At 35.6% G+C, this 27,086-nt stretch overlaps 5 gene segments (V, D, J or C); all 5 read left to right on the plus strand.

Annotated features, from left to right (window-relative positions):
- Positions 1-2,196: 2,196 nt before the first annotated feature.
- On the plus strand, positions 2,197-2,907 carry LOC127499351 (T cell receptor alpha variable 18-like). The segment is given in 2 exon segments: positions 2,197-2,407; positions 2,594-2,907. Coding segments are annotated over 2 exon segments (357 nt in total).
- Positions 2,908-13,256: 10,349 nt separating this feature from the next.
- On the plus strand, positions 13,257-14,030 carry LOC127500031 (T cell receptor alpha variable 14/delta variable 4-like). The segment is given in 2 exon segments: positions 13,257-13,393; positions 13,581-14,030. Coding segments are annotated over 2 exon segments (357 nt in total).
- A 4,269-nt stretch (positions 14,031-18,299) lies between these two features.
- On the plus strand, positions 18,300-19,056 carry LOC127500032 (T cell receptor alpha variable 18-like). The segment is given in 2 exon segments: positions 18,300-18,511; positions 18,595-19,056. Coding segments are annotated over 2 exon segments (360 nt in total).
- Positions 19,057-20,641: 1,585 nt separating this feature from the next.
- LOC127499355 (T cell receptor alpha variable 18-like) lies at positions 20,642-21,297 on the plus strand. The segment is given in 2 exon segments: positions 20,642-20,780; positions 20,981-21,297. Coding segments are annotated over 2 exon segments (360 nt in total).
- Positions 21,298-25,309: 4,012 nt separating this feature from the next.
- On the plus strand, positions 25,310-25,753 carry LOC127499362 (T cell receptor alpha variable 18-like). The segment is given in 2 exon segments: positions 25,310-25,355; positions 25,443-25,753. Coding segments are annotated over 2 exon segments (357 nt in total).
- Positions 25,754-27,086: the final 1,333 nt, after the last annotated feature.

The following is a 27,086-nucleotide window of genomic DNA, read 5'->3' on the forward strand; positions in this document are numbered from 1 at the left end:
ACTTCAGATAAATCTATGTCTCGCGTCGGCCTCCTGGGCTGCCTGACATTGTTGGCTTGGGTTGAGCTTTGCTCCTTTGAGCTCTTAATTTAGAGTTTAAAGTAGCCTCTTCTCTCATGAGTTTGTAGGCTGAGTTTTAGCCCCAGGCAGATCTATGCTTATGTGTGGCCCTATGGGCCCACAGCGTAGCTGGCCTAGGCTAAGAACTAGGGTTAGGTGTTTGCTTTGCATTCCCCCTTGTATTATTACTTCCCTTGTTAGGTTGTATAGTTTCCTAGTTCTGGCCTCTTCTGAGTTGTCAGGCCAAAAAAAAAACCCTTACCCCTTTTAGTGTAGGTGCAAGATAGATAGCAGCTAAGGTAGCAGGCTATCATTAGCCTCCCTGGTGCCACTGTCTCAGGTGGTAGGCCCCTTATCTTTAGATGGATAAAAGAATGCTAGTGTTGCGTAGGCCCCACTTGTCTAGAATTTTCATTCATACTGTGTTTGCCCTCAGCATGGCGGTGTGGGTATATCGTTCCCCAATGCGTTTCCGAACGCAGTGTAGAGTTCCCTTTTGAAAGGGAACGTCTCAGGTTACGTATGTAACCATGGTTCCCTGAGAACAGGGAACGAGGCACTGCGTTTCCCAGCCATGCATCAGGGCTGCCTGCTGAACAGTCCCTTCAGACGATAAGACACTGACTGGTTCTCTAGGCGCCCCTTATATATTTCCGGGTCGCGCTATGATGACGTCATAGGCTGTCGCCGGCCAATAGGATTGGTAGGATTTGACAATTGCTTTCAGACACCGGTTCACGTGATGGCGTTCCCCAATGCGTTTCCGAACGCAGTGTCTCATTCCCTGTTCTCAGGGAACCATGGTTACATACATAACCTGAGACGTTCCATATTGAGGGAATGAGTCGGAGGGGGATTTGTTTTGTAATTATATATATATTTAATCAAAATGACCAAGGCTTTAATTCAGTAGAAAATAGAAGTTGCAAATGGAAATGGAAGTTTTCTTCACTATTGTATATCTGAGTGAAATGTCTTCTCAAACAAGAAAATGTAGGACAGGACTTCATTTTTTCCTGAAGGGGTGGATTTACAGTACAATCCTTCTTCTTGTACTATATATAATGAATTGGAAATCAGAGTTTTCTTAAATCCAGTGAATTTATTCTGGTATTTATTTTACAGGCAATGTCTGTATGTGGTATGAGAAGTGACTTAGGGTCTGACCCATGGCAGGAATGCAATAACATGTTTTAAGAGATGCTTTAAGAGAATAAATTAATTAATTTCTCACACAACCAAATCAATCAATGTGACTATGCCAAAGGAATAGTCCCCAGAATAATTCAACAGCATTCCAGATGAGAAGAGGCCTTCCGGAATTTATGACTCACTTGTGACCCTTACCAAAGTAGCTTATGTATATAGGACATAGAAAGTGTCAAATATGTCTTGGAATAACCTCAACAGAATGTTTGGATGTTATCTGTACTGTTAACCAGAAGCTGTAGAAATGATGTCGACTGTCCATCTGACTATAAGTATTAGTGTTTCTGTATCTTAAGTTAGTTCGAGGCTGGATCCTCTTACTCATTTTTTCTATGACCTATGGAAGTGTGGAGAACTTTGACTAAACTTCAACTTTGACTGGTCTTCATTGAGCATACTTGTCTCTTTATGAGATCCAACTGTAATTGCCCTACAGTCCATCAGGAATTATGATCTCATGTTTGTGGCAGGTTGTCCCACATTCAAGCCGGTAAGCATGTCATCAGAGAAGAGAAGAGATGTCCCTGCAAGAGGGAGGGAAGTAATTCTGAATAAGAACATTACATAAAGATAAGAGTTGTCATTTTTGATTTCATGGTGACTTTAAAGCATAGCTGCACATATAGGTGCATCTCAGTCTTAAACTTAACATGTGCTCTTGGCTCCTCAAGCCTTGTCTGAAATAGTTTTCCATTTTGAAGACTTCTGATACTCAGTCCTTCAGCACACATACTGTATTCTACTGTACAACAGGCTCCAGCACACCTCAGTCTATTTTAATACCTCACCAACATGGATGTTACTCTTTGTCTGCCCCTGTATGACTTCCTTCTGAGCGACAGTAACACTTTATAATCACATTATTCTCTCTTTTGAATTACAGAAGCTGTGCAGCTTTTAAATTGTGTGCTTCACATTTCACTGACCACACCCACAGTATTAGTACACAACAGAACTTCAGTCGGTGCGTTCATTTACTCCTGATTAATATACTGGATATGACCACAGTTTCATTCATATTAAGGCAATATTCAGGTACAGTTTTATAATAAATCCAACTGTATTATAAATACAAACTACCTCTGGACTGCCAACATGGAGAGACATATTCTGCTCATGATTCTCATTGTAGTTACAGGTAAGTAAATAAGCTGGACAAACAACATCCCATTTTTATATGAAAGCAATCATCACATGATGTTTTGTTGTTGTTGTTTAACATTTATCTATTTTAATATTGAGGACACATTAAGTTTTATTGAAACAATCCTACTGATCAGAGATTACAGATCATGATGTAAATAAAAAATGTATTTAATTTCAGGTGGATTTGCTGACAGAATTGGACCAGGAGAAGGAAATACTAATATAATGAAGGAAGAAGGAGAGTCTGTGACACTGAGCTGCACATATGAAACTAACAGCAATGATATTTGGCTTTACTGGTTCAGACAGTATCCAAAAGGAGAACCTCAGTATTTACTGCTCAAAGGTGCTCGATCACAGACTTATGAGAATATACCAGACCGTCGGTTTCGGTCAACAACATCCCAATCATCCACTGAATTCATTATTGATAAAGCAGCTCTGTCAGATTCAGCTCTCTATTATTGTGCTCTAAGAGTAGTTGCCCAGTGATACAAAATGCCTGAGAAGCTTTACAAAAACTCAAATACACAATGTGCTTTAAACAGTCTTTAATCTAACAGCATCAAACCACAATTTATTATTTTTTTGTAAACCACAGCTCTGGAAATACCACTGTGCCAACACCTGTGAATATGGGAGATTATGAAAGGTTATATATGGGGCATGTGAAACTATCATTAACTATTTGTTTTTCTAAATATGTTATTTAAAAATTAAATCATTCAGTAAACAGAGGGAATGGAACTTGTTAACCTAAAAATTGAACAAAAACTAACATACAAACAAGAAAACATAGAAATACATTTCTTCTGAAGTAGTTCTCTGTTCATTATCTTCTATAGATCGAGAGGATCTGCAGTCGTCATGTATAATGGGAAGAGGAGGAGTTTAACACAGACATTAGCGCACAAATAACAATCCAGCAGCTGGTCTTTGTTTAGCTTGTTCCTGTCAGTTTGTTGAGCGAACATGTTTATCTATATTATACTGATGTCATCAACTGAAGGTATAATATTAAGGAAGTACAATGAAATGCATAATTTAAATTTAATTGTGCTCTTTTTAATGATTTTTTGTTACAAATTTAAATATCCTATATAAAAGTTTCATATATCAATGATGTGTTTGTGTGCTAAACTTAATGGCACTTTAATCTGCAGGTTCCAGATCCACAGAAGTCATCACTCCAAAAAGTGTCACTTCACTCAGTATTTGCACTTGAGGTTGACAATGTGACGCTCTCTTGTAACTACAGCGGTTCTGTTCGTGGTGTTCACTGGTATCGCTAATACGCAGGTTCACCACCACAGTTCCTCATACTGGAAGATTCAGGAGTAACTACTTCAGCTGATCCTCCTGTTCCAAGAATAACCATCAATCACAGAAAAGAGCAAATCTACGTGTATCTGGAGATCTCCTCTGCTGCAGTATCAGACTCTGCTCTGTACTCCTGTGCTCTGAGGCCCACAGTCACAGGAAACACATTAACATAAAACAAAGCTAACATCACAGTTCATAGTCAATGATAACACCATGCAGGAATGTAGGTTTCACCATCCAGTGTCCACCAACCGTCTGGTTTTCCCTAAATTGTTGTTGGGACCTGGAACATGGATGAATTAAAGTCCATGCATCATCAAAACAGCATGATAGAAAAACAAACCTGCATGTGTATTAATGAGTGATGTCACTAACCACACCCACTTTACAAATACACTTTAGAATGTAAGTAAGCATGATATCTGTTTTCAAGTGCTTTGAAATGAGTCCTCCAGAGATGAAAAGCATTAGTAATGTCCACTTTTGTCTTGCTTAGGGTCCTATTGTTTTTATTGCTTTATATTCCTCTTATTGTTCCTTTTTAGGGTGTTTGGCTTTTTGAGCCGTCGCTTGACAGACAAGAAATACCAAATTCATCAGTCGCTTTTCTAGCTTGATATATATGGACTGACCGCTGTGAATACGCAAAATGATGACAAAAAGCACCTCAAAAGCCTTTGATTGGTTAAAGCAGGGTGTGATTTGTTAAAAAAAAAAAAAATCAGAGGGGGAATATTTGTAGAATGTAGAATGTTAATGTAGAACTTTAGTGTAATTCATATAAAATGAACAAGTAAAATACACATAAAAATAATTATTTAAACTGAAACATAAACCAAACAAAAGTTGACTGCTGTAATGCTTGTAGACACTTCAATGGTTCTTGCTGTTCTTAAATATTAGTTAAGATATTTTTATTGCATAGTTCTAATGGATTAAAAAAAAATTTTCACATTTTGTTTATTTTATTTTTAAGACAGTAGTTAAACCAGTCCACTGAGAACAGAGGTTAAAGTGAATCTGTTTTAGTAAATTCAAAAGGATCATGATGTTTTAATGTGAGTGCAGCTTTCAGGGGCGGTGCTATAGGACACATCCTCTGCTAGACAGTGAGTGTTTTCTGTCTAACTAACAGTTCAGTCAACAGATGAACTAATCCATCATACTGCAAAATGGTGCTCTGTTTTCTGGTTGTGTTCTGTATTTTTGCATGTAAGTATTCAATATTTTGTGTATAGTTTTCCATTAAGCTTAACTGTATTTTTTTTCTTGTTGGTTTGTGCTGTTTTTGTTTTGTTTTTTTGTTTTTTTCTTTTCTTCCTGACAATTTAGTTTAATTTGGTTTAATCTTATCTACAGGTGTGACTTTTGGGAATGTCATCACACCAGTTCGTACTCAGGTGTCTGGGACGGAGGGGGACAATATAACACTGTCCTGTAACTACTCCTCAGCAGTTAGTCTACAGTGGTATCGCCAATATCACGGTTCAGCTCCGGAATACCTTTTGATAATACTACATAGGACAGGAAAAGTTTCACGGAAGTCTGAAATTGTAGATCTAGATCCCCGAATTTCTGGAAAATTGAATGAAGAGAAAACCCGTGTGTATCTGGAGATCTCCTCTGCTAAAGTGACAGACTCTGCGATGTACTACTGTGCCATGCAGCCCACAGTGACAGGAAACACAAACTACACTGTACAAAAACTTGCTAGGCCTATTGAAATTATTTCTCATGCTTTGATATATAATTTAAGGTAGTTTTCTTTATAACCTGTAGAATTATATCTAAGAATATTTAAAGTCTAAATAGTTAACAGAAAAATAATAAAATAATAATAATAAATAAATAAAAGTAACTTAAACACATTTACTATTACAGACATAGCGTTATTTTAAAGTAAATGGAAAAAAAACATGCTGTTCTGAGTTTCAACAGAAGGGGGCAACATAATCTCACAAGTATAGTTTACCCAAAAATGAAAATTCAGTCCTTTACTCACCCTCACGTTGTTTCAAACCTAAATGGGAAAACAAATATGGAAGTCAATGGTGTCCATCAACTGTTTGATTCCCAACATTCTTTAAAATATCTTCTTTTGTGTTCAGCAAAAGAAAAGAAAAAATCATACAGTTTGGAATAACTTGAGAGTGAGTAAATGATGACAATTTTAATTTTTGGGTGATCTATCCCTTTAAGTGATCTCCTTTCTCATATTATATTATATTGTATGGATTCCTAAAGATGAATGTGAAGTCATATTAAAAATTGTAGAAACTCACATGAGCAAAATGAAAATATTGACAATGAGCTGCAAAATAAAGAACATAAATGGATTTTCAAAACACAAAGAATTAAATCAATTAACTCATTTTTTTAAGGCAACCAGGTAACATACTTTTTAAAGTTAAACCAACCATTCTTTTTTACAGTGAAGATCTAAGCATACATATTTAAACATGCTCATTTAATCGTTTCTTAGGTGCCTTGTGATTCAGATTCAGTGTAGTGAGGAGGAGGAGTTCAGCACAGACTCTATACAGTGTAGAGCTGGTAAAGATGAGCTTCAACACTGTGGAGCAGCTGCGGTTCTTGCCAGTTTAGTGAAAGAACATGTTGATCTACATTTTCATACTGCTGTCATCAGCTGAAGGTATAATATTGTGTAAATGCATTTTATTGCAACAGAAACTGTTTGAAAACTACATTTAATGCAACTTTCATTTGCAGGTTCCAGATCCACAGAAGCCATCACTCCAAAAAGTGACAGAGTATTTGCACTTGAGGGTGACAATGTGACGCTCTCTTGTAACTACAGCGGTTCTGTTCGTGGTGTTCACTGGTATCGCCAATACGCAGGTTCACCACCACAGTTCCTCATACTGGAAGATTCAGGGTTCACTACTCCAGCTGATCCACCCGTTCCAAGAATAAACATCAATCACAGAAAAAAGCAAAGTCATGTGGATCTGGAGATCTCCTCTGCTGCAGTATCAGACTCCGCTCTGTACTCCTGTGCTCTGAGGCCCACAGTCACAGGAAACACATTAACATAAAACAAAGCTAACATCACAGTTTATAGTCAATGATAACACCATGCAGGAATGTAGGTTTCACCATCCAGTGTCCACCAACTGTCTGGTTTTCCCTAAATTGTTGTTGGGACCTGGAACATGGATGAATTAAAGTCCATGCATCATCAAAACAGCATGATAGAAAAACAAACCTGCATGTGTATTAATGAGTGATGTCACTAACCACACCCACTTTACAAATACACTTTAGAATGTAAGTAAGCATGATATCTGTTTTCAAGTGCTTTGAAATGAGTCCTCCAGAGATGAAAAGCATTAGTAATGTCCACTTTTGTCTTGCTTAGGGTCCTATTGTTTTTATTGCTTTATATTCCTCTTATTGTTTCTTTTTAGAGTGTTTGGCTTTTTGAGCCGTCGCTTGACAGACAAGAAATACCAAATTCATCAGTCGCTTTTTTAGCTTGATATATATGGACTGACCGCTGTGAATACGCAAAATGATGACAGAAAGCACCTCAAAAGCCTTTGATTGGTTAAAGCAGGGTGTGATTTGTTAAAAAAAAAAAAAAAAAAAAACAGAGGGGGAATATTTGTAGAATGTAGAATGTTAATGTAGAACTTTAGTGTAATTCATATAAAATGAACAAGTAAAATACACATAAAAATAATTATTTAAACTGAAACATAAAACAAAAGTTGACTGCTGTAATGCTTGTAGACACTTCAATGGTTCTTGCTGTTCTTAAATATTAGTTAAGATATTTTTATTGCATAGTTCTAATGGATTAAAAAAAAAATATTTCACATTTTATTAACTTTATTTTTAAGACAGTAGTTAAACCAGTCCACTGAGAACAGAGGTTAAAGTGAATCTGTTTTAGTAGATTCAAAAGGATCATGATGTTTTAATGTGAGTGCAGCTTTCAGGGGCGGTGCTATAGGACACATCCTCTGCTAGACAGTGAGTGTTTTCTGTCTAACTAACAGTTCAATCAACAGATGAACTAATCCATCATACTGCAAAATGGTGCTCTGTTTTTTGGTTGTGTTCTGTACTTTTGCATGTAAGTATTCAATATTTTGTGTATAGTTTTTCATTAACTGTATTTTTTCTTCTTGTTGGTTTGTGCTGTTTTTGTTTTGTTTTTTGTTTTGTTTTTTCTTTTCTTCATGACAATTTAGTTTAATATGGTTTAATCTTATCTACAGGTGTGAGTTTTGGGAATGTCATCACACCAGTTCGTACTCAGGTGTCTGGGACGGAGGGGGACAATATAACACTGTCCTGTAACTACTCTTCAGCAGTTAGTCTACAGTGGTATCGCCAATATCACGGTTCAGCTCCGGAATACCTTTTGATAATACTACATGGGACAGGAAAAGTTTCACGGAAGTCTGAAATTGTAGATCTAGATCCCCGATTTTCTGGAAAACTGAATGAAGAGAAAACCCATGTGTATCTGGAGATCTCCTCTGCTAAAGTGACAGACTCTGCGATGTACTACTGTGCCATGCAGCCCACAGTGACAGGAAACACAAACTACACTGTACAAAAACCTCACTTATCTAGTGGGGGAAATTATTTATCATCCAGCATATTTCTGTAAACATTTGTTTGTGCTAGAAGTAAAAAAAAAAAAAAAAAAATCAGTAACTTGCTAGTTCTATTGAAATTGTTTCTCATGCTTTGATATATAATTTAAGGTAGTTTCCTTTATAACCTGTAGAATTATATCTAAGAATATTTAAAGTCTAAATAGTTAACAGACAAATAATAAAATAATAATACTAAATAAATAAATAAAAGTAACTTAAACACATTTACTATCACAGACATAGCATTATTTTAAAGTAAATGGAAAAACCATGCTGTTCTGAGTTTCAACAGAAGGGGGCAACATAATCTCACAAGTATAGTTTACCCCAAAATGAAAATTCAGTCCTTTACTCACCCTCACGTTGTTTCAAACCTAAATGGGAAAACAAATATGGAAGTCAATGGTGTCCGTCAACTGTTTGATTCCCAACATTCTTTAAAATATCTTCTTTTGTGTTCAGCAAAAGAAAGAAATTCAAACAGGTTTGGAATAACTTGAGAGTGAGTAAATGATGACAATTTTAATTTTTGGGTGATCTATCCCTTTAAGTGATCTCCTTTCTCATATTATATTATATTGTATGAATTCCTAAAGATGAATGTGAAGTCATATTAAAAATTGTAGAAACTCACATGAGCAAAATGATAATATTGACAATGAGCTGCAAAATGAAGAACATAAATAGATTTTCAAAACACAAAGAATTAAATCAATTAACTCATTTTTTAAGGCAACCAGGTAACATACTTTTTAAAGTTAAACCAACCATTCTTTTTTACAGTGAAGATCTCAGCATACATATTTAAACATGCTCATTTAATCGTTTCTTATGTGCCTTGTGTCTTATGTGTCTTATGTGCCTTGTGAACATCCCTATTGAAATCGACCTCATATACAACTCAGAACAACTGTAATATTATTATAGGTGCAAGTCTTTGCAAAATGTCTTCATTAGCTAACCTCAAAAAGAATTGTGTATTGGTCTTTGCTAAAATGTATAACAATTTAATATAAATAAATAATTAGAGGGTAAACTATCATCAAGCACATTCACTATAGGATCAGATAGAGATGATCTACTTCTTAATTTCAGCACTGTAGCTTTAAGAGGAGGTGCTATAGCTGGAGACTCCTTCTGCTGGATGATGAATGAATGTTTACTTCAGGAACACTTTGTGATGCAGATGAACTAAAACATCATCCTGAAAAATGATGCTGTTTGTTTTGGTTTTGTTCAGTTGTCTTGCACGTAAGTATCTTATTTCAACCCTCAGGCACTCAGTTTTCTTTTCCATTTGTTTGTATGTCTTTGTTGTCAAATGTTGATAATCTCATCTGCAGGCGTGAGTTTTGGGAATGTCATCACACCAGTTGAAACTCATATGTTTGGGACAGAAGGAGACATTATAAGTCTCTCCTGTAGCTACTCCTCAGGAAAAAGTTTATTTTGGTATCGCCAACATCCCGGATCAGCTCCTGAATATCTTTTCATGATTCTTCACGCCACTGGGGAAGTTTTACAAAAATCTAATATTGTGGATCAAGATCCTCGATTCTCTGCAAAACTGAATGAAGAGAAAACCCATGTGTATCTGGAGATCTCCTCTGCTGAAGTGACAGACTCAGTGATGTTCTACTGTGCTCTGGAGCCCACAGTGACAGGAAAACAAACTACACTGTACAAAAACCTCATTTACTTTATATTTTTCATATTAAAGCATACAGAATTTTTCTACTGACATTTTACTATTCAATATATAAAAAGAACATCTAACCAACCAAACAGAAAAAACTTACTTCATGTTATAATATAAGAAAATTTATATAATTCGTCTTCATTTTAAACTTAATTGTAAGCAACACAAATAAGCTTTTTGCTAATCTGATTATCTTCCTAAAGTATGTTACTGAAATATGTTGTAGCTTTTCATTTATCTATCTCTCTTTATTAATATTCTTTTAAATGTGTGGGAATGTATAAATAACATTTAAAAAGTTTTGTCTGTCATATATTGTGAGACGAGGGCTGGATGTAGTGAATCTGAGTAGGAGGAGTTTATCACAGTCATTGTGAGACACAATAAAGGACTGTAAACATTTCACAAATCTCTTCGGATCGTCTGATGTTTCTGTGTGTCTCCTGTTCAAACCTGAATATTGAGCCAACATGTTTATCTATTTAATCATATTGATATCATCAGCTAAAGGTTAGTGCATATGCTGGAGCATTCTTAAAAGGGGGATGAAAACATTTTATTAGTGTAGAACGAATTTAGTTTTTGTGTAATTTATAAATAAATGATGATTTCCTTATTTAAGAAAAAGAGCTGATTGCTATATATCAGAAATGCTTTTTTTTTAGATAACCAAGCTAATAACAACATTGCATTATTAAATATAAATTCATTGCATTTGAATGGAGAAAGACATAAACATCTTGGATGACATGGGGGTGAGTAAATTATCAGGAAATTTTAATTCTGAAGTGAACTAATCCTTTAAAACAAATGGACAAAACATGCTGTTCTGAGCTCCAACATTAGGGGGCAACATAACCTCACAAGCTATGCTTTATTCACATTAGACAACCACCTGATGTCTAAATAAAACACTGCTCACCATTTGATTTAAAGCACAGTGCATGTCCATGTTTCACCAACCACACCCACATTATTAATACACAACAAACGCTCTGATCTTTAAAGTGGACTTCAGTTAAGATGGAAGAGAAGCAAATGCTGCTCATGATGCTCATCACAGTTGCAGGTAAAGTAAATACGGTATATAGCAAAACAACTAAAATCCTTATTAGATCATGATATATTATAATATGATTGATTATATTTCAGGTGGATTTGCTGATAAAATTGAACCAAAAGATGGAAATACTAATGTAATCAAAGAAGAAGGAGAGTCTGTGTCACTGAGCTGCACATATGAAACTAACAGCAATGATATTTGGCTTTACTGGTACAGACAGTATCCAAACAGAGAACCACAATATTTACTGTATAAAGGTGCTCGATCACGGAGCAGTGAAGATATACCAGACGGTTTTCAGTCGAAAACATCTCAATCATCCACTGAACTCATTATTAACAGTGTGACTCTGTCAGATTCAGCTCTCTATTATTGTGCTCTAAGAGTAGCAGCCCAGTGATACAAAGTGCCTGAGAAGCTTTACAAAAACTCATACAAAATTAATGCTTTGAAGTGTCTTTAATCAATCTGTATCATGTTACTGTAAACCACAAACAGTGAATGTGGTGACAGCTGTGAATTTGGGAGGTTACATAAGGGCATGTGAATAAAATTCAGCATGCATCTCTACATGGTTGTCATATAATTGCTTTTATGTTTTCTCTTTCTCATGTCAAGGATGTCATTTAAAATGATATGAAACCAAAGTCTCGTAAACACACACACACACGCACACACACACACACACACACACATGCTTGTATAAGTGGTTTACAGGGACTCTCCATAGACGTAATGGTTTTTATACTGTACAAACTGTATATTCTCTCCCCCTACACTACCGCTACTCCTAAACCTACTCATCACAGAAAACTGTCTGCAGTTTTTGAATTAAAAAAAAAACACAGTTTAGTATGTTTTTTAAGCCATTTGGTTTACGAGGAAACATCAAGTGTCCTCATAAACCATATTTACGTTGTAATACCCATGTCATTATAAACATTTGTGTATATATGTGTATACACCATGTATACAAGAACACACACGCACACAAAACATTTTACATACATGACAGATAATTTTTGATCTTCTACATGTGTCTTTTGTGAATGTTATCACACTAGTCCAAACTAAAGATAATAAAAGGGGAGCGAATAAAACTGAAACAATAAAAACATTACATAAATATGAAGAACACTTTCTGGCAGAGGATTCTTAGAATAAACAGTAAATGGGACTTTGTAAAAATGTATATACTTTTAATAAAATATATTAATTAGATGGTAAATTCTCATCATGAACACACCCATGAACTAAGCAGGGTTAAGCTTGACCATACCCGGATGGGAGACCTCCTGGGAAAACTGTGCTGCTGGAAGAGGTGTTAGTGAGGCCAGCAGGGGGCGTCACCCTGTGGTCTGCGTAGGGTCCTAACACCCCCATATAGTGACAGGGACACGATACTGTAAATAAGCACCAGCCTTCAGATGAGATGTTAAATCTAGGTCCTGTGAATCTGTGTAATTCTTCATTTCTGTCCACTGTGCAAAATCTGTCATGTTTAGGCGAAATGTTTTATTCCCGCATTCGCACCAGTAAGCATGTCATCAGGGAAGAGAATAGTAGTTGCTGCAAGAAGGACGAGGATGTCAATTTGGTTAAAGATTACGAGGACACACAAATAAAAAAAAAAAAAAAAGGATGGATGGATGGATAAATCATGTATAATAAACTGGAATATTCCATAAAAAAATAAGAATTGTCAGTTTTGATTTCATGGTGATTTTAAAGCATAGCTGCACATATAGGTGCATCTCAGTCTTAAAGTTAGCATGTGCTCTTGGCTCGTCAAGCCTTGTCTGAAATAGTTTTCCATTTTGAAGACTTCTGATACTCAGTCCTTCAGCACACATACTGTATTCTACTGTACAACAGGCTCCAGCACACCTCAGTCTATTTTAATACCTCACCAACATGGATATTACTCTTTGAATGCCACTGTATGACTTCCTTCTGAGCGACAGTAACACTTTATAATCACATTATTCTCTCTTTTGAATTACAGAAGCTGTGCAGCTTTTAAATTGTGTGCTTCACATTTCACTGACCACACCCACAGTATTAGTACACAACAGAACTTCAGTCGGTGCGTTCATTTACTCCTGATTAATATACTGGATATGACCACAGTTTCATTCACATTATAAGGCAATATTCAGATACAGTTTTATAATAAATCCAACTGTATTATAAATACAAACTACCTCTGGACTGCCAACATGGAGAGACATATGCTGCTCATGATTCTCATTGTAGTTACAGGTAAGTAAATAAGCTGGACAAACAACATCCCATTTTTATATGAAAGCAATCATCACATGATGTTTTGTTGTTGTTGTTGTTGTTGTTTTTTTTTTTTATATTTATCTATTTTAGCATTTGTAAAAAAAATTATTGAAACAATCCTACTGATCAGAGATTACAGATCATGATAACTATTTAATTTCAGGTGGATTTGCTGAAAAGATTGGACCAGGAGAAGGAAATACTAATATAATGAAGGGAGAAGGAGAGTCTGTGACACTGAGCTGTTCATATGATGCAAGCAGCAATAATGTTTGGCTTTACTGGTTCAGACAGTATCCAAAAGGAGAACCTCAGTATTTACTGCTCAAAGGTGCTCGATCACAGACTTATGAGGATATATCAGACCGTCGGTTTCGGTCAACAACATCCCAATCATCCACTGAACTCATTATTGATAAAGCAGCTCTGTCAGATTCAGCTCTCTATTATTGTGCTCTAAGAGTAGTTGCCCAGTGATACAAAATGCCTGAGAAGCTTTACAAAAACTCAAATACACAATGTGCTTTAAACAGTCTTTAATCTAACAGCATCAAACCACAATTTATTATTTTTTTGTAAACCACAGCTCTGGAAATACCACTGTGGCAACACCTGTGAATATGGCAGATTATGAAAGGTTATATATGGGGCATGTGAAACTATCATTAACTATTTGTTTTTCTAAATGTGTTAAATCATTCAGTAAACAAAGGGAATGGAATTTGTTAACCTAAAAATTGAACAAAAACTAACATTCTGTCACAGACTGGTTTGCAGTATACGTGCATGACAAAGAAGACAAATTCAATAAAGTTTAACAGAGTACTAGGAACAAGAATCAGTGAAAATAACCAAGAAAACAACTACAAACTCAATGTGATCGAAACAAAACTAAACAAAGGACAGACTGAAACTAAGTGCATATATATATATACACAGTGAACTGAGGAGTTAATTGAGACTAATAAACAAGAAAAAGCTGGTACAAATGAACTAATAATGATGGTAACCATAGAAACATAGGAATGGCGGGAAACTGAACAAAAGAGAACATGTGATTAAAGACAAACCAACTAATACATGAACAGGACAGGGAAACATAAAAAACAAACTCAAAACAGGCTTAACCCTGACACATACAAACAAGAAAACATAAAATACATTTATTCTGAAGTAGTTCTCTGTTCATTATCTCCTGTAGATCGAGAGGATCTGCAGTCGTCATGTATAATGGGAAGAGGAGGAGTTTAACCCCCGCTAGAAATTTTACGTTCCCAGAACATTCTCAGAATGTCCCCACTGGTGTTAAGGACGTTGCCTTGTAATGTTCCCAGTACGTTCAGAGACGGTCACGATGTGGAGTTCTTTTAAGGGTTGTGGGACGTTATTTGGTGGACCTTCAGGGAACATTCAGGACGTTCTGGGAATGTTTAGAAGACTATTACTATAGGACGTTCTGTTAACTTCCCAAATGTCCTCTTTGTAACGTTCTCGCGCGACCTTCACAGAACATTCAGGACGTTCTCTGAACCATATTTTATTTGGAAATGTTCTCAGAACATCCCTGCTGCCCTTGTCAAAAAATTGAATTGAATATTAGAGCTAAATTGACTAACAAAAGAGGCCGTTGTTGTAGATGTGTGTTTCTGAAACATTATTTAAAAAAAAAAGTTGTGTAAAAAAAAAAAGATCTGGTCAAATGAATTTGGTTACTCATTATTGATAATTTCATTGTACAGTGGACTTACTGATCTCTGATTTTGCTTTTAATGTTGTAGTCCTATGAAAATGAATAAGAGTTTTTATCATTGTGCAGAAACGATTCATATCATGTAGACTCACACAGACATCAAGATTCTGCATATGAACCTCAACAATGGTGACAAAATTTTCAGATAAACAGATCAGTTCTGAGCATCACAAAACAAGCTACTGAAGTCACAAAAAAGATTTTGTTTTTTGTCACCATTGTTGAGGTTCATACGCAGAATCTTGATGTCTGTGTGAGTCTAAAAGACATTGCTCAATGCATAATGAATAAAAAAAAATAAAATAATAAAACTCAAAAAAAAAACCTAACAGTTAATACACATAGTTTCTGGAGAGGATCAATGAATCAGGACACTTCATGATGATTGAATCACCATCATTAAATAACCAAAGTCATCTGATTAGGCTTTCATTTGCATTCTTTACTATAACAAGCATGTTTTGGAAACACAGTTAAAGCAGCCAGAGAAAATCTAATGTTAAAATATCAAGAATCAAGAGCCCATCTAAAGCAAACACTCACCTCCATAACGGTGACTTCAAACTTTATTATTTTCTATAAAACATCCAGGTAGAAGGCGACTTTCTCGTGACCTTGCACAACGTTCCCTAAAAGTTCTCTAAAGGTGACGAAAATTCTGAACCTTTACAGAACATTTGGGACATTCCTAAAACATCCTCTTTTGGTAATGAAAGTGCTGCAGTTCACGGTTCCTTATATGACTTTAGGGAGACATTCCAATTTGGTTAATTTTATGGTCACATAAGAATGTTACAAAGAGGATATTTGGGACATTAACTAAACGTTCCCACACGGTCCTCTGTTGGTCATTTAATAACGTTCCTGATATGAGTTTAGGGGGACGTTCTATTTTGGTTATTTTATGGTCGCGCAAGAACATTACAAAGAGGACATTTGGGAAGTTAACAGAACGTCCTATAGTAATAGTCCCCTAAACATTCCCAGAACGTCCTGAATGTTCCCTGAAGGTCCACCAAATAACATCCCCCAAACCTTAAAAGAACTCCACATCGTGACCGTCTCTGAACGTACTGGGAACGTTACTAGACAACGTCCTTTTTTGACATTTGTGTTGTTGAATCCAGCTGTGGTTTGTATGTACATTTCAATTATTCAGAAAACACGAATTTTGTTTTGCTTCTTAAGTAAATGTTTCTTGATTTAACAATTTTAAGATATTTGTACTAGAAACAAGAACCTCACAAGCTATAAAATACAGAGTAAGAAAATCACTCTTTGCGAGTACAGACAGTAACTCCATATATAATGTAACTAATAGAATAAACTGAACAGTTGGTTTCAGTCAGTTACATCAAACATTGAAATCAATCTCATATACAACTCAGAACAACTGTACACAGCAAAATCCCCAGTGTTAAACTAACACCCAAAGCGTACATATGAGTCCATCTTGCCAGGTGTTAAAAAGTAACACTGAAGCAGTGTTAAAGTTAATGAGATAATTGATTGATGATTGAGTGATGATTGACAATCAGTAGTGACACCTGATGTTAATAAGCAGAATCATTGAAGGAAAGAGAGAAAAAAGGTGTTAATTAATGTTTTATGGAATGTTTCATTTCAAGTCACCATAAAAGAGGTCAGCGTTTGCTTTAGTTGGGCTCTTGACGCTTTACCTTTTATTATTAGTTTTTCTCTGGCTGCTCCAACTTTGTGTTTGTAAAGCACATTTGTTATGACCAGAGAACATATAAGGTGGTCACATGATGATATTATCATCATGCAATGGCCTGATGTCATTCAGAGTCTAAATCTGACTGTATGCTTGATGTGTAGCTGTAGTATTAATGATTGTAGTCCTGTGATTTGTTGAGATCCAACAGCAGGATGAACAAATTTTTTTTTTTCAAGAAATGCATGATGGGAGCCATGGATGAGTTTTGATTGGTGGCTCCCATCATGCACTGCAACATGAAGCACTTTGTTTGATTGTCACCATTGTTGAGGGTCATATGCTGATTCTTGATGTCTGTGTGTGTTTCAAAAAAAACTTCAGATTATAAAAGCTCTGCTGGATATCAAGCGGTAACAGAGTTAGTGTAAAGAAATAATAGAACATCTATATGACCAGTTAACAATACTGGATGTCACCAATGAATCAGGCCATTTCACAATGAGAATGTCATCATCAAAACACAACTCTTATGACTGTGCTTTACTAAGCACTGTAAACCTGAATTGATCAACTTTGGCTTACAACACTTGTGGGAAATGTAGCCCAGATCACAGTTTCTCTGGCCATAACAAATGTGCTCTACAAACACAAAGTTGGAGCAGCCAGAGAAAAAGTAATGTTACTAAATAAAGAGTCAAGAGTCCAACTAAAGGAAATGCTTTTCACCATCATGGTGACTTCAAACTAAACTCATTAAAACATTAACATCTAAACATCTGTTAATTCTGAATAAGAACTTTTGTTGATGTATTACAGAAATAAAATCAAACTGGTTAATAATGAGTGTAATAATGTTTAATGGCTGGAAGTCAGTTGTAGTTGTCATGTGTCTCTTTTTCTCTTGTTGTTTCTTCAGTGATTCTGCTTATTAACATCAGGTGTCACCACTAATTGTCAATCATCACTCAATCATCAATCAATTATCTCATTAACTTTAACACTGCTTCAGTGTTACTTTTTAACACCCGGCAAGATGGACTCATATGTACACTTTGGGTGTTAATTTAACACTGGGGATTTTGCTGTGTATAGTACATTTGAATGCAAAATACATTTGAGACAGGAGACATTTGAGAATGGAGAGTACATTTGAAAGAGAATGTAAATTTCACATACATAAATGTGCATATGTGTGAGCACAACACTAAAATGTTTGTATATAAAAACAAATGTCAACAGTAACTCAAACACAGACAGCACATTTTAAAGTGAATGGACAAAACATGCTGTTCTGAGCTCCAACATTAGGGGGCAACATAACCTCACAAGCTATGCTTTATTCACTTTAGACAAGCACCTGATGTCTAAATAAAACACTGCTCACCATTTGATTTAAAGCACAGAGCATGTCCATGTTTCACTAACCACACCCACATTATTAATACACAACAGATCTTCACTCTTCGCATTCATTCATGCATCAGTGACACTTCATTTGTTTTATAAAACCACATTGAGCATAACTTATAAATCAACAATCAATAAAACAACAAGGAAAATCTAACAAATCAATTTAATAGTGAACAAACACTCTGATCTTTAAAGTGGACTTCAGTTAAGATGGAGGAGAGGCAAATGCTGCTCATGATGCTCATCACAGTTTCAGGTAAAGTAAATACAGTATACAGCAAAACAACTAAAATCCTTAATAGATCATGATATGTTATAATATGATTGATTGTATTTCAGGTGGATTTGCAGATAAAATTGGACCAAAAGATGGAATTACTAATGTAATCAAAGAAGAAGGAGAGTCTGTGACACTGAGCTGCACATATGAAACTAACAGCAATGATATTTGGCTTAACTGGTACAGACAGTATCCAAACAGAGAACCAGAATATTTACTGTATAAAGGTGCTCGATCACGGAGCAGTGAGGAAGATATACCAGACGGTTTTCAGTCGAAAACATCCCAAACATCCACTGAACTCACTATTAACAGTGTGACTCTGTCAGATTCAGCTCTCTATTATTGTGCTCTTGAAGTAGCAGCCCAGTGATACAAAGTGCCTGAGAAGCTTTACAAAAACTCATACAAAATTAATGCTTTGAAGTGTCTTTAATCAATCTGTATCATGTTACTGTAAACCACAAACAGTGAATGTGGTGACAGCTGTGAATTTGGGAGGTTACATAAGGGCATGTGAATAAAATTCAGCATGCATCTCTACATGGTTGTCATATAATTGCTTTTATGTTTTCTCTTTCTCATGTCAAGGATGTCATTTAAAATGATATGAAACCAAAGTCTCGTAAACACACACACACACGCACGCACACACACACACACACACACACACACACAGACATACTTGTATATGTGGTTTACAGGGACTCTCCATAGACATAATGGTTTTTTTACCGTAAAAACTGTATATTCTCTCCCCCTACACTACCGCTACTCCTAAACCTACTCATCACAGAAAACTGTCTGCAGTTTTTGAATTTCAAAAAAACACCGTTTAGTATGTTTTTTAAGCCATTTGGTTTACGAGGACACAGGAAGTGTCCTCATAAACCATATTTACGTTATAATACCCATGTCATTATACACATTTGTGTATATATGTGTATACACCATGTATACAAGAACACACACGCACACAAAATATTTTACATACATGACAGATCATTTTTGATCTTCCACATGTGTCTTTTGTGAATGTTATCACACTAGTCCAAACTAAAGATAATAAAAGGGGAGCAAATAAAACTGAAACAATAAAAACATTACATAAATATGATTGTTAGAATAAACAGTAAATGGGACTTTGTAAAAATGTATATACTTTTAATGAAATATATTAATTAGATGGTAAATTCTCATCATGAACACATCCATGAAGCTAAGCAGGGTTAAGCTTGACCATACCCGGATGGGAGACCTCCTGGGAAAACTATCCTGCTGGAAGAGGTGTTAGTGAGGCCAGCACGGGTGTCACCCTGTGGTCTGCGTGGGGTCCTAACACCCCCATATAGTGACAGGGACACGATACTGTAAATAAGCACCGGCCTTCAGATGAGATGTTAAATCTAGGTCCTGTGAATCTCTGTAATTCTTCATTTCTGTCCACTGTGCAAAATCTACATCATGTTTAGGCTAAATGTTTTATTCCCGCACTTGTGCCAGTAAGCATGTCATCAGGGAAGAGAAGAGTATTCGCTGCAAGAAGGACGAGGATGTCATTTTGGTTAAAGATTACGAGGACACACAAATAAAAAAAAAAAAAAAAAGAAAAGGATGGATGGATGGATGGATGGATAAATCATGTATAATAAACACTGGAATATTCCATAAAAAAATAAGAATTGTCAATTTTGATTTCATGGTGATTTTAAAGCATAGCTGCACATATAGGTGCATCTCAGTCTTAAAGTTAACATGTGCTCTTGGCTCGTCAAGCCTTGTCTGAAATAGTTTTCCATTTTGAAGACTTCTGATACTCAGTCCTTCAGCACACATACTGTATTCTACTGTACAACAGGCTCCAGCACACCTCAGTCTATTTTAATACCTCACCAACATGGATATTACTCTTTGAATGCCACTGTATGACTTCCTTCTGAGCGACAGTAACACTTTATAATCACATTATTCTCTCTTTTGAATTACAGAAGCTGTGCAGCTTTTAAATTGTGTGCTTCACATTTCACTGACCACACCCACAGTATTAGTTCACAACAGAACTTCAGTCGGTGCGTTCCTTTACTCCTGATTAATATACTGGATATGACCACAGTTTCATTCACATTATAAGGCAATATTCAGGTACAGTTTTATAATAAATCCAACTGTATTATAAACACAAACTACCTCTGGACTGCCAACATGGAGAGACATATGCTGCTCATGATTCTCATTGTAGTTACAGGTAAGTAAATAAGCTGGACAAACAACATCCCATTTTTATATTTATATATATATATATATATATATATTTTTTTTTTTTTTTTTTTTTTTTTTTTTAAATATTTGTCTATTTTAATATTGAAAGGACACATTTGTAAAAAGTTTTATTGAAACAATCCTACTGATCAGAGATTACAGATCATGATAACTATTTAATTTCAGGTGGATTTGCTGACAGAATTGGACCAGGAGAAGGAAATACTAATATAATGAAGGGAGAAGGAGAGTCTGTGACACTGAGCTGTTCATATGATACAAGCAGCAATAATGTTTTGCTTTACTGGTACAGACAGTATCCAAAAGGAGAACCTCAGTATTTACTGCTCAAAGTTGCTCGATCAGAGAGTGGTGGTGAGGATATATCAGACCGTCGGTTTCGGTCAACAACATCCCAATCATCCACTGAACTCATTATTGATAAAGCAGCTCTGTCAGATTCAGCTCTCTATTATTGTGCTCTAAGAGTAGTTGCCCAGTGATACAAAATGCCTGAGAAGCTTTACAAAAACTCAAATACACAATGTGCTTTAAACAGTCTTTAATCTAACAGCATCAAACCACAATTTATTATTTTTTTCTAAACCACAGCTCTGGAAATACCACTGTGGCAACACCTGTGAATATGGAAGATTATGAAAGGTTATATATGGGGCATGTGAAACTATCATTAACTATTTGTTTTTCTAAATATGTTATTTAAAAATTAAATCATTCAGTAAACAAAGGGAATGGAATTTGTTAACCTAAAAATTGAACAAAAACTAACATAAAAACAAGAAAACAAATAAAAATACATTTATTCTGAAGTAGTTCTCTGTTCATTATCTTGTATAGATCAAGAGGATCTGCAGTCGTCATGTATAAGGGGAAGAGGAGGAGTTTAACAAGAATACCCGTTCCCGTTCCAAGAATAACCATCAATCACAGAAAAGAGCAAATTCATGCGAATCTGGAGATCTCCTCTGCTGCAGTATCAGACTCTGCTCTGTACTCCTGTGCTCTGAGGCCCACAGTCACAGGAAACACATTAACATAAAACAAAGCTAACATCACAGTTTATAGTCAATGATAACACCATGCAGGAATGTAGGTTTCACCATCCAGTGTCCACCAACTGTCTGGTTTTCCCTAAATTGTTGTTGGGACCTGGAACATGGATGAATTAAAGTCCATGCATCATCAAAACAGCATGATAGAAAAACAAACCTGCATGTGTATTAATGAGTGATGTCACTAACCACACCCACTTTACAAATACACTTTAGAATGTAAGTAAGCATGATATCTGTTTTCAAGTGCTTTGAAATGAGTCCTCCAGAGATGAAAAGCATTAGTAATGTCCACTTTTGTCTTGCTTAGGGTCCTATTGTTTTTATTGCTTTATATTCCTCTTATTGTTTCTTTTTAGGGTGTTTGGCTTTTTGAGCCGTCGCTTGACAGACAAGAAATACCGAATTCATCAGTCGCTTTTCTAGCTTGATATATATGGACTGACCGCTGTGAATACGCAAAATGATGACAGAAAGCACCTCAAAAGCCTTTGATTGGTTAAAGCAGGGTGTGATTTGTTAAAAAAAAAAAAAACAGAGGGGGAATATTTGTAGAATGTAGAATGTTAATGTAGAACTTTAGTGTAATTCATATAAAATGAACAAGTAAAATACACATAAAAATAATTATTTAAACTGAAACATAAACCAAACAAAAGTTGACTGCTGTAATGCTTGTAGACACTTTAATGGTTCTTGCTGTTCTTAAATATTAGTTAAGATATTTTTATTGCATAGTTCTAATGGATTAAAAAAAATATTTCACATTTTGTTTATTTTATTTTTAAGACAGTAGTTAAACCAGTCCACTGAGAACAGAGGTTAAAGTGAATCTGTTTTAGTAGATTCAAAAGGATCATGATGTTTTAATGTGAGTGCAGCTTTCAGGGGCGGTGCTATAGGACACATCCTCTGCTAGACAGTGAGTGTTTTCTGTCTAACTAACAGTTCAGTCAACAGATGAACTAATCCATCATACTGCAAAATGGTGCTCTGTTTTTTGGTTTTGTTCTGTACTTTTGCATGTAAGTATTCAATATTTTGTGTATAGTTTCCCATTAAGTTTAACTGTATTTTTTCTTCTTGTTGGTTTGTGCTGTTTTTGTTTTGTTTTTTTGTTTTTTTCTTTTCTTCCTGACAATTTAGTTTAATTTTCATCAGAAGAGTACACGCGTACTGTACGCGCACTGCCGGATTTCTGTAACCGCATTTACTTGTACTTGTCGCAGGTTGCACATGTGCATTTAATTTTTTTGCAGTAATTAGTTTTATCCACAAGGTGGCAACCGTGCCCTGGGAGCATCGATTCACAAGGTAGTCAAAGAAAAACTGCATAAACAGATCAGACCGGAAAGCATGCAAGCTACAGCGATAATGGAGGCCTACATGAGAGATTGTGTGAAGAGGTTAGAAAGTACCATCATTTGTACAACTCTAGCATGAAAGAACACAAAGATGTTCACATGGGTTGTAACTCGTGGTGAGAGATTGCTCAAAACTGCGCATGCGTCAAACGTCTGTGTTACGTGTACGAGTCAAATGGAGTATACTTTGCAAGGCTGTGCGTTCGACTGTGCGCGTACACTAGCGTACACGTAAAAAAATGAACTATACCCAGGGCTCAATAAAATCACTCTTTGCGAGTACAGACAGTAACTCCATAAATAATGTAACTAATAGAATAAACTGAACAATTGGTTTCAGTCAGTTACATCAAAAATCCCTATTGAAATCGATTTCATATACAACTCAGAACAACTGTAATATTATTATAAGTGCAAGTCTTTGCAAAATGTCTTCATTAGCTAACCTTAAAAAGAATTGTGTATTGGTCTTTGCTAAAATGTAGAAACAATTTAATATAAATAAATAATTAGAGGGTAAATTATCATCAAGAACATTCACTATAGGATCAGATAGAGATGATCTACTTCTTAATTTCAGCACTGTAGCTTTAAGAGGAGGTGCTATAGCTGGAGACTCCTTCTGCTGGATGATGAATGAATGTTTACTTCAGGAACACTTTGTGATGCAGATGAACTAAAACATCATCCTGAAAAATGATGCTGTTTGTTTTGGTTTTGTTCAGTTGTCTTGCATTTAAGTATCTTATGTCAACCCTCAGGCACTCAGTTTTCTTTTCCATTTGTTTGTATGTCTTTGTTGTCAAATGTTGATAATCTCATCTGCAGGTGTGAGTTTTGGGAATGTCATCACACCAGTTGAAACTCATATGTTTGGGACAGAAGGAGACATTATAAGTCTCTCCTGTAGCTACTCCTCAGCAAGAAGTTTATTTTGGTATCGCCAATATCCCGGATTGGCTCCTGAATTTCTTTTCTTCATTCTTCACAGAAATGGGGAAGTTTTACAAAAATCTAATATTGTGATTCACATTTTACAGTGAATGTGTTTTGTTAGTAACAATTCAGGATATATGTATAAAACAACAATGTTTTTCTGTAAGAGTGTTTTGCACTTTATTTAAATTAGGATATTTTACATTTATTTTACAGACTTTGATTGGCAGCCGTTGCTGAAAGTCATTTGACTGTTTGTTTGTTTTTTAAGATTATCTTTTGCAGTGAAGGTGTTTTATTGTAATAATTCGGGGAATACCTGTAAAATAACAGTGTTTTTCTGTAGAAAAATTTTAATGAAAATTTCTGTTAAAGTTTTTTACACTTTATTTAAATTAGAATATTTTACTTTAATTTTAAGGTTTTTGTTTGGCTGCCGTAGCTGACACTCATTGACCTTTTTTTTAAGATTTATTTTTTTACAGTGTAGACCTCAAGCTTAACCTGACACAATCCTGTGCCATGAACAACAAGGTTCTGGATGCAGCAGTTCATCTGGTACAGTGGAATCATGGTTGTAAATGGCTGGAAAATTAAATCCATGGCTTAGTGTTGATGTCAAAATCATAATGACATATTACTTAACAATTAGTTAATAGTCATGTGGCTCAATAAGTAAAGTCATAACATAATGATACATTTTCAAATCATTAGTTAATGATTAATTAAAGCAGACAACTGGAAGCTGAAGCCATTGTGGTAATTAACACATTAACTTACACTATTAGTTAATAAAATATGTTATTAAGGAATTAATACATTATGACACATTTAATTAATAACAATTCATATATTACTTAATCTATTAATCATATAGAAACTTTATTAGTTGCTGATGCAGTAATCATTAATTAATGGTTTAGTTCTTCATGAGTCATACATTAAAACATGACTATCTGTGCATTAGTTAAGCATGAATTAATGCATATTAGTGCACCCTTATTGTAAAGTGTTAGCTTTGATTTTAAAGCACAGAGCATGTCCGTGTCTCACTAACCACACCCACATTATTAATACACAACAGAACTTCATTCAGTCTCAGTGAACAAACACTCTGATCTTTGAAGTGGACTTCAGTTAAGATGGAGGAGAAGCAAATGCTGCTCATGATGCTCATCACAGTTTCAGGTAAAGTAAATACAGTATATAGCAAAACAACTAAAATCCTTATTAGATCATGATATTATAATATGATAATATATTATTATATTTCAGGTGGATTTGCAGATAAAATTGGACCAAAAGATGGAAATACTAATGTAATCAAAGAAGAAGGAGAGTCTGTGACACTGAGCTGCACATATGAAACTAACAGCAATGATATTTGGCTTTACTGGTACAGACAGTATCCAAACAGAGAACCAGAATATTTACTGCGCAAAGGTGCTCGATCACGGAGCAGTGAGGATATACCAGACGGTTTTCAGTCGACTACATCCCAATCATCCACTGAACTCATTATTAACAGTGTGACTCTGTCAGATTCAGCTCTCTATTATTGTGCTCTAAGAGTAGCAGCCCAGTGATACAAAGTGCCTGAGAAGCTTTACAAAAACTCATACAAAATTAATGCTTTGAAGTGTCTTTAATCAATCTGTATCATGTTATTGTAAACCACAAACAGTGAATGTGGTGACAGCTGTGAATTTGGGAGGTTACATAAGGGCATGTGAATAAAATTCAGCATGCATCTCTACATGGTTCTCATATAACTGCTTTTATGTTTTCTCTTTCTCATGTCAAGGATGTCATTTAAAATGATTTGAAACCAAAGTCTCATAAACACACACACACAAAACATTTTACATACATGGCAGGTCATTTTTGATCTTTTACAGGTGTCTTTTGTGAATGTTTTCACACTAGTCCAAACTAAAGATAATAAAAGGGGAGCAAATAAAATTGAAACAATAAAAACATTACATAAATATGAAGAACGCTTTCTGGCTCTGGCTGTAATCATATCATCCAGGTGGACACTGCTGCACACTGCTGGTGGGTGAGGAGAGACCCCGAGCCCACTGTAAAGTGCTTTGAATGTACAGAATGTACTTATAAAATGCTTCATTCATTAATTGAATGATCAGATAGAGATGATCTGTTTCATAAATTTAGGATTGAGCTTCAAGAGGAGGTGCTAGAGCTGGAGACTCCTTCTGCTGGATGATGAATGAATGTTAATATTTATTATTTAATATTTGTCATAATCTGGTTATTTCTTTCCTTTATGAAATTAAAACATTATTTCATCTGCAGGTGTGAGTTTTGGGAATGTCATCACCCGCGTCTTCGAGCCGCAGGAAGGTAAGCTGGGTCTATATTTACATTATGGTATATCTGACCTTAAGTTTTCCTGCATGGGTTTTTCCTGGGCATGTAGAGAGGAAAAATAGAATAAGGGGTTTTTAAGGGCTCTGAAGTTTAAAAACCGTTAGGTTGGCTTGAACGATTGTTTTTGGCTTGGCAAACAAAACAAAACTCTACCAATGGTGGTAGCTGTTTTGAGGTTAGCACTCTTTACTTCAGATAGATCTATGTCTAGCGTCGGCCTCCTGGGCCGCCTGACATTGTTGGCTTGGGTTGAGCTTTGCTCCTTTGAGTACTTAATTTAAAGTTTAAAGTAGCCTCTTCTCTCATGAGTTTGTAGGCTGAGTTTTAGCCCCAGGCAGATCTATGCTTATGTGTGGCCCTATGGGCCCACAGCTTAGCTGGCCTAGGCTAAGAACTAGGGTTAGGTGTTTGCTTTGCATTCCCCCTTGTATTATTACTTCCCTTGTTAGGTTGTATAGTTTCCTAGTTCTGGCCTCTTCTGAGTTGTCAGGCCAAAAAAAAACCCTTACCCCTTTTAGTGTAGGTGCA

Source organism: Ctenopharyngodon idella, chromosome 2 (genome assembly GCF_019924925.1).
Source record: "Ctenopharyngodon idella isolate HZGC_01 chromosome 2, HZGC01, whole genome shotgun sequence".
In the NCBI taxonomy this organism is placed as follows: Eukaryota; Metazoa; Chordata; class Actinopteri; order Cypriniformes; family Xenocyprididae; genus Ctenopharyngodon; species Ctenopharyngodon idella.